At 34.6% G+C, this 14109-nt stretch overlaps 1 protein-coding gene across 2 annotated transcripts in view; it reads right to left on the reverse strand.

Moving 5' to 3' along the window:
* USP34 (ubiquitin specific peptidase 34) overlaps window positions 1-14109 on the reverse strand; it is a 248230-nt gene that overhangs the window by 18346 nt on the left and 215775 nt on the right. For both annotated transcript variants that reach the window (XM_055329090.1, XM_055329092.1), the window contains 8 exons: window positions 12368-12416; window positions 12183-12287; window positions 12060-12104; window positions 11217-11321; window positions 9673-9820; window positions 4636-5270; window positions 2574-2731; window positions 263-341 (listed from right to left, as the gene is read on the reverse strand). In XM_055329090.1, coding sequence (XP_055185065.1) covers window positions 263-341; window positions 2574-2731; window positions 4636-5270; window positions 9673-9820; window positions 11217-11321; window positions 12060-12104; window positions 12183-12287; window positions 12368-12416 — 1324 coding nt within the window. The remainder of the gene's footprint in view (window positions 1-262; window positions 342-2573; window positions 2732-4635; window positions 5271-9672; window positions 9821-11216; window positions 11322-12059; window positions 12105-12182; window positions 12288-12367; window positions 12417-14109) is intronic.

The following is a 14109-nucleotide window of genomic DNA, read 5'->3' on the forward strand; positions in this document are numbered from 1 at the left end:
TAAATGATATGAATAAAACTATTTCCAGTGGTTGTTCTAAACACAAAATAGGAAAAGTATGGAATTAGTATGGATAAAGAAAACAGCAACCTAAAAACTGTGACCTAATCACATTTTTGTAATATAGCATTTACTGATCTATATAATCAAAATCCAGACACCTGTAAAACACTCTAGCATAAACTCTATCCACAAAAAAAGTAGTCTTGGTGAGAATATTAAAATGAGATATATCTACAGTAAAATGAATTAAAATATTTACCTCAGTCATTAGGATCAACCCTCGATTAAATACAACAAGAAGTCTATCTTCATCAGATTCTAATAGTATTCTGAAGGCACTAGAGGAAAAAAAGTCCAGGTTGAGAACTCTGAATCAGAATGGAAAACTTTGGTGATAAAAAATAGACAGATGTAAACTGTAATTTAGCTCTTTTCTGCCTACAGGAGAGAGACTGCTATATCTGTTTCCTAGTAATATAAAAAGAGTTAATATTAAGAAACCCTCTAAGTAACATGGAAAAGTTATGTCTGCTAGTATCTAGTCAACAATTATCCACAATGGTGGAAGAGAGGTGTCATGGAGATATTTTTTAAGTTTCAGTATAAACAATGCTTATTTTTATAATGTGTTTTTAGCTTCTAAACTATTTTAAGCTCTAGATAAACAAAATATACTATCCAAACACTTGTCAGCTGATTCTTGGGAAGAAAGAGAAACATGAGGGAGAAAACATGAAATACATTTTGGCCCTGAAAATGATCTATGTGATAATCATCAAAAGCAGTTAATGGACCTAATTTCATTATTAGGTACTGGAAACTGCTGCTATATGTAGTACAACTGGAGTTCCTTTTACTTCAATTAGTTTTGTTTTGTTTTTAAAGATTTTTATTGATTTATGTGAGAGAGAGAGAGAGAGAGAGAGAGAGAGAGAGAATGAGAGGGATGCCTGGGTGGCTCAGTGGTTGAGCATCTCGGAGTGCCGGGATTGGGGATTGAGTCCCACATCGGGCTCCCTGCAGGGAGCCTGCTTCTCCCTCTGCCTATGTCTCTGCCCCTCTCTCTGTCTCTCATGAATAAATAAATAAAATCTTAAAAAAAAAAAAAAAGAATGAGAGAGAGAATACAAGCATGAGTTGTGGGGGTGGGGGTGGGGAGTGGGAGAAGAGGGAATGCAAGAAGAAGAGGGAACTCCTTGCTGAGCAGGGAGCCCAAAGTGGGGAGGCTCCATCCCAGGACTCCAGGATCATGACCTGAGCCGAAGGCAGACACTTAATCAACTGAGACATCCAGGCACTCCCTATTAGATGTTTTCTTTCCTTTTTTCAAAAAAGAATTAAGAAAGCTCAAAATCTTTCTATTTCTTTTAGAGAATAAGCTTTAAGTAGTAAACCTTGGAAACAAAATGTATTCAAAATTAATATCAAAACTTTAAAAGAATTCCTTTAGAGGAATTCTGGCAAAAGCGTAATTAATTCATTTTGTGTACTAATAAAGAATCAAATTTGAAAGTTTTCTGAAGAAGATAATCTGAAATAACCTTATCTTGGGTTAAGCATAAAATACTGTAATGTGGGCAGCCCGGGTGGCTCAGCGGTTTAGCGCTGCCTTTGGCCCAGAGCCTGATTCTGGAGACCAGGGATGGAGTCCTGCATTGGGCTCCCTGCAGGGAGCCTGCTTTTCCCTCTGCCTCGTGTCTCCGCCTCTCTCTCTCTCTCTCTCTCTTTGTGTGTGTCTCTCTGTCTCTCATGAATAAATAAATTTGAAAAATCTTTAAAAAAAAATGCTGTAATGTTCAAAGAAGTACTACCAAAAAATGTGTGCCTGATAAAGGACATTACCTCCAAATCTTAGATGTAATACACAGAAGCACTTTAAGAAATTAACCTGGACTGGGCAACCCTCTTGGATCCCATCCCTCTTCAGAAGCTCTGTAATAGCACTCAATAAACTTTGCTTTGCTGCCCACCACTTAAAAAAAAAAAAAGGAAAGAAATTAACCTGGCCTTTATTTCCACAGTTAAAGGGAATTATGTATAATTTGTTGTAGAGTTCCTTTATAACCATTCAATAACTTCTGTAGCTCTGAACAACGATAAAGATGATATTTTGTTACTTTGTCTAATTCTTACAGTTAAAGACAGGTAAATCTCAGCTAGACAAAATGAAAAATACATTAAGTCTCATCCAAAGATGGAGAAAGCTATGTCTGGAAGCTTGTGGAACTAAATCTCCAAGCATAAGGCAGGATGAATCAGAACAGAGAAGAGGATACAAGGTTTAGGCTTAAGACTGTAGATTAAGGTTCCTTCCAATCCTGATTGTATGTGGTAAAAGATACAACCCAAAACCAAACCAAACCAAAAACTGTTTAAAAGTAACTCAATTTTTACAAGATAAATCTTTCCAAGGTGATTGAATGCAAAAATGCTTCCCTAATTAAAGAATTAGTAAACTTTTGGTTATAAATAATTATAACTCTTTAAGTGTCAAAAGGCTGGTCCCCATTCCCTCACTTGGAAAAACAAACAAATTAAAAAAAAAAAAAAACCAGAAAACACCTTTTTACCTTATTAAAGTAGTCCAGCAGGAGCGGCCATCTAAGCAACGTAAGTAACAACTTATGGTTGTTTTCTTAAACTGTTTAATATCTTCTAATTCTTCCTCTCTCATATCTGGCCTTTGAGCTATAAACAGCTGCATCAGGTTAAATAGTTCTTCTACTGCCTAAAAAGGGCAAATAAGCATTATGGTGATCTTTTAACCCTATAACATTTTGGAATGTTTGCTTCTCATTTCTGAATGTTAGACCCACTTGTCAGCTTTTAAAACTAAACAAATTATATCAGATTACACTACCTTTCAAGAATAGTTACAAAATTACCAATGAATTCTATTTTTAAAATTTAATATATTCTTCACTAAAAGAAAATAATTTTTTCAGGAAGACTCATTTTTAGGTTCATTTTTAGTCTTAACACTGTTTCAAGCACTAGCTTTGTAACTTCAAATGGGCATCCAGACATGCTACCCTAATCCTTTGCTCCATTTCTTTAATGAGAAAACACAATTTCATCACAAAATTTTACAGCCCTCACTAACATTTGAATTAATACCACTTCTGAGAAAACCCTTTATGCAAACATTTGGAATGTTCTTTCTAGACTGATGAATCGTTAGTTCAACTTTCTGATGAAATGTGGGAACTAATATTAAAGTAAAACCGTTAACTGTGGGTTTATAAATTCCTTTACCATGGGCATGTGGGCATACTTATCAATGAACTGAAAAGCCCCAATTCCAAAATTTCCATGGCAAAAATTGATTTAAGCACCATTTTCATGAAAACCTCCAATAAAGCTCTACAAAAGATGTTATATTTCATTGATGTCACGAAACAACATTATCAGATAAATATTCTAACTTGCCCAATACTCATCCAAAGGTATATTTAACCATGGACATCATGTTTAGTAATTAAGTCAAATATTTTTTATGTGAATGTGATTAAGAAAATCCACTGAATCTTGATAATCTTAATAAATCCTGTCCTGACTCCTTTGAGGTCAGGCAGACTCACTTTCGTTTCCTTTAGTCTTCTTACAGTCTTGGCTTTGAATCTTTTTTGGTACTTAGTATACTCACTTTCTTGCCTCTATTCTAGGCACTCTAAATTTCCTGGCAGGAAACCAGGTTATTCCTTCTGGATGAGAACAATTTACTACATCATATCTAAAGGACAGGAAAGGTCCTTTTTACAACAGGAAAAAGAAATATAGTATGCAATTCAAGGATACCAATAACTAAAATATTCTTCAATGTATTCATTTAATTAAACTCTTAAGCACTGGAAATCGTCAAAAAGCTCCTGCTCCTCCACTCCCACCATCTCCCATTTAGCAAAAACTTCTCACATTGGCAATTTGTGGCTTCTATATTATAATAGCTTGAAGAAAGTATTCTGCACTCTTCTTCCAACCTTTTTTCTAGATTTATATCCTCTTGGTGTAATACTCAGTTTACAACAGAGAGTTAAGAAGCAACAGTGAAAAGAAATATCCAGGAATGACAGCCATACATGAAGGGGGAAAGTTTTAATATGTAATCTACAAATAGTCTATAGAAAAAAAGGAATCAGATTTAGACTGCACGTATTTGTATCCTGATAGGTCCCTTAACCATTTCATTCACCTAAATACAGTGTGAGTATAGGAGAGATACTATAGCTAGGATAAAAATACTGTCTAGCTCACAGCTTAGTAGAGCATGTAAATCTTAATGATCAGTTATCTAAACAGTAAATACTTCCCTAAAACCGTACCACAAAACTGACTTTTTTCATTAGGCACATATAAAAGACACATTTACAAAAAAAAAAAAACAAATGATAAGAGCTAAGTTCAATTAGAGATAGAATTTCAACATCAACCTAAGAAAAATTATCCATATTACTTAAAAATTTTATAGTAATATAGCATTATATACATATATTCAAGAAAACAAACACATTAAGTTCTTAATAAAGACTGTAGACCATACCTCCATATTTTGTTACCACTTCCCACAATGGGGAAAAATAGGCTATTTCCAATCAACTTGAAGATACAGATATAATTATCAATTTTACTCACTCCAGGGTATTGGCTGGCATGTGGTGTAAGATTCTTAAAGGCCCATTGGATGTTCTGGTGAGAAGCGAGTTGTCTTGTGAATGCAGGAGACTGTTCACAGCAGAGCCTCAGAATGCCGTAGTAGGCGGGCAGCATCCCACGGTTAAAAAGCACCACATCCTGATCATCATGGTCAGCAAGGATGTAATTGAAGGCAATGTTCTTGGTTACCACTGGGTTCTGAACAATAAGGCGGATATTCTCTGGACAGTCAGCACACACATTGTACCAAAATGAAAGCAAAGCCTGTTTATTGTGATTTGTAGCTATTGCTGGCTCAGAAAGTTTAGGCTGGAAAAGGTTCCACAAATCCATGAAATATGTGGAAAACATCAGCTTCTCAGTTTTGGAAATTAAACAGTAAGTCATAAAGCTAAAATAGGGCACTAGCTTTGTAGTGCCATGAACAGCAGCATCAACATAAAGTTTGGCTCTTGAGAGCAAACCAAGGAGCACGTTGTAGACCTGATGTAGGACTACTGTTGTGTCTGGACTGAGTGGAAGGTCACGGGTTGGGATGTGCAAAGACCTTGTTGACCGGAACATCTGGCGGAATGAATTGCTTGGTATAAGGGACACCAGAAGATAAGCTGCAGCTATAAAATGTAAAACAAAACTGTCAGATCCTTATAAGATATAAAACAGACTGAAGAGCAGTCATTAAACACAAAGCCACTCTTCTCTTTAAAAATTAAAATGAATAAAAATTAAGGGACATGAACATTTCTTAATATCTTTCTGCTCTACCACTGGCCCCAAAGAAACTTCCTAAGGAATGATGAAAACAAACATCTTCCATTCTGTCATTATTTTTTAAGTGGCAACAATAACTGCACTAATAGAAGCTTTCCCGAGATGTAGAATTTTCCATTTATCATTGCATTTCTTCTCAGGAAATAATATGGTTTAACTTGAAAAGAACACAGCATTTAGAGTCAGAAGGCTTAGCTAAGACTGTCTGAACATGGTCAAATCATTCAATTTTGTTAGCATGTTTTCTTCTTTACAAAATAAGGGTAAGTTATTTTGTAATAATTTACAGACTAACAGTAAAATATAAAGTTATAAAGACAGAATGAAATCTACTTTAAAGTGCATTGTAAGGTGAAGATTTTATATATATATATATATATATATATATATATATATATATATATATATATGCACCAATTATAGAACATTAACTCTGGAAAATCTTTACAAGTCTCCTAGGCTAAATTTGTATTTTTAAGATTTTTTTTTCATGAGTACAGTTGACACACAATGTTGTATTAGTCTCAGGTGTACAACAGAATGATTCAACTTCTCTATGTCATGCTGTGCTCACCACAGTGTCACCACACAACACTATTACAGTACCACTGCTGATATTCCCTATGCTATACGCTTTATCCCCATGACTTAATCATTCCATAACTAGAAGCTTCTAGGCTGACTCTGAACACAAATCAAGCATCCCTTCTTCAACATACCTGAAAAATGTTATTAAGCATACAATTCTGAGAAATAAATGACTCATTAGTTGAGTTCATCCATAAAAACAGTTACTGTGTGTGCAAAGCACTGAGCTAGGTACTTTACCATAACTTTATGTAGCAGGCACTAATTCTATTATCCTCACTTTCAATCAGACTTAAAACAGTCAGACAACACCCATGTTACACATCTCATGGCAGAGCTGGAATTCAAACCCAGGTAGTCAGATTCATGAGCTAATGTTCCTAAAAACAATCACCAGAGAGCCTCTTCATGGCTTCCAATGCCTTAGAGTTTTTAACTCTTCAATATACCTATAATTTTGTCTCCCATTATTTTACCTATAACTTGATAATTTCCAGTGTTCTGTCAAAGCAATAAAGTTAGGGTTTCTAAAATTAATTATAACCTATTTTACAGATTTCAAATTAAACCTTATGCACAATTTTGTGCACAATATTACATTTCTACGTATTTTTTCACCTATTAATATCGCCCTGGTTAGGCTCAATTTGGTATAGGTTTCCAATATTAAAACTTGGCATGTAGGGGTCATCTTGATCAATCACTGTGTAAGTTGCTATTGGGAAAAGTAATTTGTGATTAGAAAAAACTTACCTGGTCACATACTTTTACCCCCAAATCTTCTTATGAAACATTTTCAAACACAACTCAAGGTTCAAAATACTCTACCAAAGACCCACTTAAATTCTACAATGAACATTTAGTTTTATTTTATTATATACCAAACCATCTATTTATTTAGGAGCTATCTGCTTCTAAATAAAAAATAAGGTCTTCTTAGGAGAAATAAATTCCAGGAAGGTCAGTATGGAAGAATAGGCTATCACGCTAAACACTGCCTTGCTATGACTAAAGAGTCCCTTCATTTAGTTCTATAACTTAGAATAAGTCGATCTCCATTTCTATATGGCAATTCTTCAACTACTTTAAGACATAAACTTATGTCTCCACTTTTTTTTGGTCCACTTTTTTTTAAACATTCTGAAGCATTCCTTAAAATTTTGTAGGATTTAATATACTTCTCAGTAGTTTTTCTTTTATACATGTTACTATAATTCTTGTTATATTGATTTCATTCAAATATCTGGGCTTTTTTTCAATTTATAGCAAAAGGACTTATTCATATTACTATAGTCTTATAATTTTTAAATGATTGTAACAATTTATTTCCCAACTGAACATCTAGTTTTTAATTTTTCATAAACATAATAAATAAGGCTATTTAAGCACCCATATATTGGATGACTTATTTACAACACTGGAATCCTTGAAATGATATTACTGAATTTATAAAGGGCAAAGCATTTTGAAGATCTTGGTACAAATAGCTAAACTGCCTTTCATAGAGTAATATTACTCATAACTTCAACTGCCATGCATGAGGAGGCCACTTCCTCAGTACATGAATATTAGGTTTAACAGCTAAAAAAAACTTTTTTGGGGTTCAGGATATATTTTTTATTGTCTTATGGTCAGAAGTCAGAACATAAATGCCAATCAGCATAGGTGTCAGCATTTATAAATGACCCGTCACTATAGGGTTACATAAACTGGCAGGAAAAACAAACCTATGAGTACCAATGCCAATCCATGCGTACCCAACCAGTACAAGGTATGTTTCCCAAACAAACTTCTTATTTTAGGACAGGCAGAAGAGACATAGTTACCATATTCTCTCCCGACTTTTATTATTAACATCTATTGTTACTATGGTATATTTGTTGTAACTAAGGAACCAACACTGGCACATTACTTTTAACTAAATTCTATACTTTAGATTTTATTAGTTTTCCCTTAATGTTCTTTTATTTTGGCTCCGGGATCCCATCTAGGATATATTACATTTAATCATGTCTCTGTAAGCTCCTTTTGGCTGTGACAGTTTCTCAGGCTCTCCCTGATTTTGGAAAACCTTGACAGTTTAAAGATTTTATTTATTTATTCATGAGAGACACAGACACAGGCAGAGGGAGAGCCTGATGTAGGACTCGATCCCGGGACCCCCAGATCACGCCCTGGCCTGAAGGGAGGTGCTCAACCACTGAGCCACCCAGGTGTCCCTCAAATGATGTTTTTTTGTAATGAAGACCAGACAGGTAAAGTTTATATCATATCACATCAAGGGTACATTCTATCAACACTCATCAGTGATTATATTAACCATAATCACCTGGCTCAGTTAATGTTTGTCAAATTTCACTTATAGTTATGCTACCCACAAACCACAAGAAACTCTTAGAGAGAGAACAAACTGTGGGGTGATGGAGGGGAGTGCGTGGGGAATGGACTGTGGGGGATGGACACCGAGGGCACTTGATATGATGACCACTGGGTGTTTTAAGTGATAAATCATTCAATCTTCCTGAAACAACACTGCACTGTATATTAACTAAAATTTGGGGAAAAAAAAAGTTACATAACCCATTCCCCATTCCCTACTCCTTGAAAGCAAGTCACTAAACTCACACTTAAGGGGTTGGGAGGTTAAGCTCCACCTCCTTGGAGGGAGGATGGACATACATAGATTTAGAATTTTTTTGTACAGGAGATTTGTCTTTTCTCCATTTATTTATTTGATCCTTTATCAGCGCGGAATCATAGGTATTTATTTTATACTTGGGGGTATAATCCAGCACTATGTTAATTTTTCTACTCAAGTTGTTCTAGCTTTAGCCATTGGGCGTTCTTTCAGGTTGGTTCTGTGTCCGTCCGACATACTCCTATCATTTTGTTTTTTGAGTATTTCTTTACTTTCTGGTCCTACTAGACGCTCCAGGCTCATCTTGTATATTACCTGCCCCAGACCTAGAATCAGCCATTTCTCCAAAGAGCTATTATTTGTTTTATCGGAGAATGGTCTTTAGAAACCTACATCTAGGGGTATTCCATGTGCAAGTGGCTATTGCAGTATCACTCATTCTAGGCCCTTTCAGCAGATGGTTAGGAAGTAGGATTTTAATGATTAAATTTAATAATTAAATACATTTTAAAAAGCAGCTTTGATTTTTGAATATTACCAAAAGAAAATATATTATTTAACAAGCAATTTTCTAGTCTGTGAAATATCTACTTTTCACATTTGTCCATCTGTCTTCCAAGATGTTTATTCTCTTCTAGCCTCTGTAAAGGTGTTTATCATTTAACTCCCATGATTTCATTGAATATTTTCTCTCAATATTTTCAATACCTTTTTATTATGTTCCTCTTCAATTAATGCTTATCATGCTTTGTAATCTATCAAGCAAGGAAACAAAAATGGTGGTGGTGGTGATATCAACCAAGACAGGACAGTTTCCTATCCTTGAAACACCAAAAAACACTGGATATTTGCAAAACATTGCCATTTCCAAATACTAATAATGTAACTTTGGCCTTTAAATCAGTATCTCCAAAAGTCTTTGTAATATACAATGAGCATTACTATAATTGCCTTAAAAACAAAACAAAAGAGCAAAACTTGGAACAACAAATGGTTTAAGTTCTGAATATTTGACTTACAAGTCCTGACTCTAGGATAATTGTGAGCCAAAAGAAACCGCTCGACCCAGTTTTCCATATTCTGTAGGACCCAGCTGTGTGCCAGTTTATTTCGGGGTGTCTGTACTGCCAACCAATCCAAACATTGAGAAGGATTGTATTCAATTACCTAAAAATAAAATGACAAGAACAGAGTATAATCCACTAATTGAGGAGTTTTTTCTTTCTTTTTTAAAGATTTTATTTATTTATTCATGAGAGACACAGGGAGAGAGGTAGAGACATAGGCAGAGGGAGAAGTAGGCTCCTCATGAGAGCCCGATGCAGAACTTGACCCCAGGACCATGACCTGAGCCAAAGGCAGACACTCAACCACTAAGCCACTCAGGGGTCCCAGAGGAGTTACTTTTTTACTTGCTTTTGGTATATGCCACTAATCACTTAAAGTCAAGGTAGTTTTTTGAAAACTAGTGCCTAAGTTTCACCAGTTTTTCTTCATCTTTTTAAATTAATTTTTTTAAGGTGGGGAGAGGGGCACAGGGATCAGGAAAGAATCTTAAGCAGGCTCCATGCCCAGCACAGAGCCCAACATGGAGCTCAATCTCATGACCCTGAAATCATGACCTAAGCCAAAATCAAGAGTTGGATGGGATGCTTAACAGACTGGGCCGCCCAGGTGCACCTCTCCATTTTTAAAGCTACATTTATCCATAGGAAATATTCAGAAAAATCTGTCATCAGTTTATAAAATAAAAATAAAATAACCAAGGACTCTAACATAGAAGCAGTCAGGGACCCAATGATTTTTAGATCTCATTCAATTTATAAACTGACTTAAAAGTGCTTCTAATTCTGTAGCTTCTCATCTTTATTTTTCTTATTGTGTGTCCAATCTACTATTGCACATGAGAATGAAAAGTAGTAACTGCATAACTAGGGAGATTTTTTCCCATTGGATAAAGAAATCTTAAGAATGTAGATTTGGCTTTTTGGACAGTTCCATACCCACTCATTTATGTATTGTCTAGATGATTTTACATTAACTAAAATAGCAGCTGAACGGTTGCAAAAGATATCACAGAGCCCACAAAACTTAAAATGTTTACTAACTGATCAGTTAGAGAAAAAGTTTTCTGACCCCTTGGTCTAAAAAGTAGGTTTTCCCACCATTCAAGAGAAATTCTGCGACCTCAGCAGTTATTCTGAAGGAAAGGACGTGGCTGGTACCTCCTGTATCATTTCTGTCAACTACAGAAAACATGTTGCTTTTATTTCTAAGATTCTATCACCTTACAGAATTTTTTTTGAGGGAAGGGAATGAAAACGCTAAACTGGCTGAAGACTATTTTTATGACTCTACATACAACAGTCTTTAAACTTGTGGGAAACAAGAACTCCTTTTCTCCCCTAAGTCTCCTGACTAAAAGCATGTCTTCTTCCCTGACTTGTGACCTAAAACCATTTGGATTACCCATGTAAGATGGTACTTAAGCTGGTAATAACTTTATTAGAAAAATAAATTTCTAAGAAAAAGAAAATACTGAAACCTCTATTCCAAGACTTACCTCCCATATCCTCTGTAGAATGTAAGATGCAAAGGGAGGCATTCCTGGAGGTCCACCAGCAAACTCCATGAGCATAGTCAACAATTTAAAGAAAGGATTGGCTGCCTGTAAAACATACATAACTGTGTATTTAAATGTACTTGAACCCATCTGTTTCAGGAGAAAAGAAACACACAGAACTTTTCTACACATCACATTTAAATCTATGTTAGGTTAGCAGATCTCAGTACTCCTGCATGTAAACTTGAACTATCATAAAGCAGCAGGATCAACTTGGGATACAAAGTCAACTGCATGGGCATCACATATAATAGAAAACATGTATTTTTCTGGATATCAACTTGGAAAAAACCACTCAAAACTTTTATTAATGAGACAATCTTATTTATAGAATAATTCAGGTTAAATGTTTCTTGTGGCATCCCTTTATTTCTAAGGTGTAAATTACATCATTTGATAAAGTGTCATTAATGTGGCTAAAACATTACCATTTTACAAAACTACTTTTGTTTAATACTGTATTATTATCTATGTCTTTTTTTTTTATCTGGTCAGTCTACATTTTTCTTGAATACAATTATGATACATGCTTCAAATCAAACAATTTTAAAGTTTAGTATCTATGTGGCGTGCCGATACGTTGAACTTATACGTAAATTTATATTTAACTGGGAAAATTACATTTAAGATAGTAAAATATAAAGGAGTAACTCAGCTTATTCAGATTATATAATGAAAAATAAGCTTTGTTATGGGAGATACTTTGGTATTTTTTTTTCCAACAACAATGAGAAAGGTTTAAAAACATGAATTAAAAACATGAATTAACTAATGTGTACATACCTCAGGAGTTAACTTTGCTATTGATGTGAAAAGCATAGACACGATCTAAAACAAAAAAGGGGGATTTCAGAACATTCTTTTAAAAACTACCAAAAAGCTTTAAGACTGTTTCTTAGCACTTACATGTTCTGCTAGCCGATTATTGTATCGACAGAGGCTGAAAATCAGATTACAAGTTTGTCTTATATTGATGCCATCGCGAATATGTTGAAACAAGAAGGGGAATCCCTGTTAAAAGTAAAAGTTGCTCATTTAAGAATCGTTATTATTTGTGGAGTGATCAAATCCTCTAATATATAAAGTATTACCTTTCCTCCTGTTAATGCTGCCATGTCAGTCTGTGATAATGTCAAATGCCTGAAAGGAAACATTAGTGGAAATAAGTTTTTCTTCCCTCTGTGCTACTGTAGCTATTTGTATCATGACATGCATCAAAACTGTCAATTACAATGTACCAAGCCACTAACACAAAATGATTTTTGAACATTCTGCTGGCTAAACTTACTTGCTAGACTGACATCTTTTAGATAACTTTTCAAGATTCCAGAATTGATATACAGAAGCCCAAACCTATTTATTTCCCATTTAATTAACTCTATATATTTGTGTACTATAAACACTAGGATGGGTCTGAGTTGTTCTTTTTTTATTTTTTGACATGAGACCCTTCAAAACAAAATGAACTTTTAAGAAATACTAAAGAGTTTCAGTTACCAGTTTACCATTTCTGCTATTTCTTTACTACAGAAAATTTCAGATACATGAAAAAATAATAAGATAATGGAAGTATCCCATTACTCAGCTTCAAATTACTAATTCATGACTAGTTTTGTTTCATTTGTACCTCCCACTCACTCAATATGGACTATTCTGAAGCAACTCCAGGTATTTTATCATTTAATCCAAAAATCTATTTATTTCTAACAGATAAATTAAAAAAAAAAACATAACCACACTACCATTTCACACACTTTAAGTAAATCCACAATTCCTTACTACCATACAATATCCAGTGTATGATTACCTCAAGTTTCTAAAACTTTTTTAAATAAATTGTTGACTCTGTTGCAAATAAAGTCCTCTGCTGCAAGTGGTTGAAATGTCTTTTAAATATCTTACAGACTACTGGTTTCCCCTCCAATTTTGTTTTTATCTCGCAATTTATGAGCTGAAGAGAGTAGGTAGGTGGTCCTGAAGAATTTCGCACATTTCCATTTTGCTGATCATATCCTTGTGGTGTTGCTTTAACCTGTTCCTTTGTCCCTGTATTTACTGTAAACTGGTAGTTTAGATCTAGACACTTGATCATATCTAGGTTTGATCTTAAGCATGCTTTATAGGTGGTGATATTGACTTTCATCAGGAGGCACACAATGAAAGGCTGTCTTTTTGTAATATTGTCAGTCATTGATGATCATCTCCTAGATCTATTACTTCATTTGGTGTGCAAAATACAGATGGTCTAATTTCAGCATTATTTGCTTATTCATTAGCTCAAACACCTCCAAGATGGCGAGCTTCCTCTCATTTATCATTTGGTTTCTATGAGGTATAATTCTTGCTTGTAAGACGAATGCTTCGTATCATTCCTTTATTAGTATGTTTCCAAAATTATGTTTTGATTTCCTAATATACTCCCAAAGGTTACCAGTAAGTAGTTTCATTTGTTTTTAGGTACCATTACCAACTCATTGATTTAAACAACTGTGATGCATTTTAGTCCTCTTGTAGTTATTCTATTACTGATGTTCAAGTTGTCCAATCTATGACCAGCAGGAATATCCATAAGGGGTTCTTGAGTCCTTTTAACACAATCTTAGTAGTCTTTGATAGCTCTCCTTTCCAAAATGACAAAACATTCTACGCTTCCCATTCCTTTGTTGACCATAACCTGGAATTGCCCATTTTTTCAAGGAACTTTGATTTTCTTGCACAGCAAATGATATCTAGGGATTACAATTTAGATGCCAGTAGCACTCACTCATTCTCAGTTGGGCAGGATTTCTAAGCCTTTTCAGAAAACGGAAGTATATAAAACATTTTTGTTTGC

The sequence above is a fragment of the Nyctereutes procyonoides genome, unplaced genomic scaffold (genome assembly GCF_905146905.1).
Source record: "Nyctereutes procyonoides isolate TBG_1078 unplaced genomic scaffold, NYPRO_anot_genome, whole genome shotgun sequence".
Lineage (NCBI taxonomy): Eukaryota > Metazoa > Chordata > Mammalia > Carnivora > Canidae > Nyctereutes > Nyctereutes procyonoides.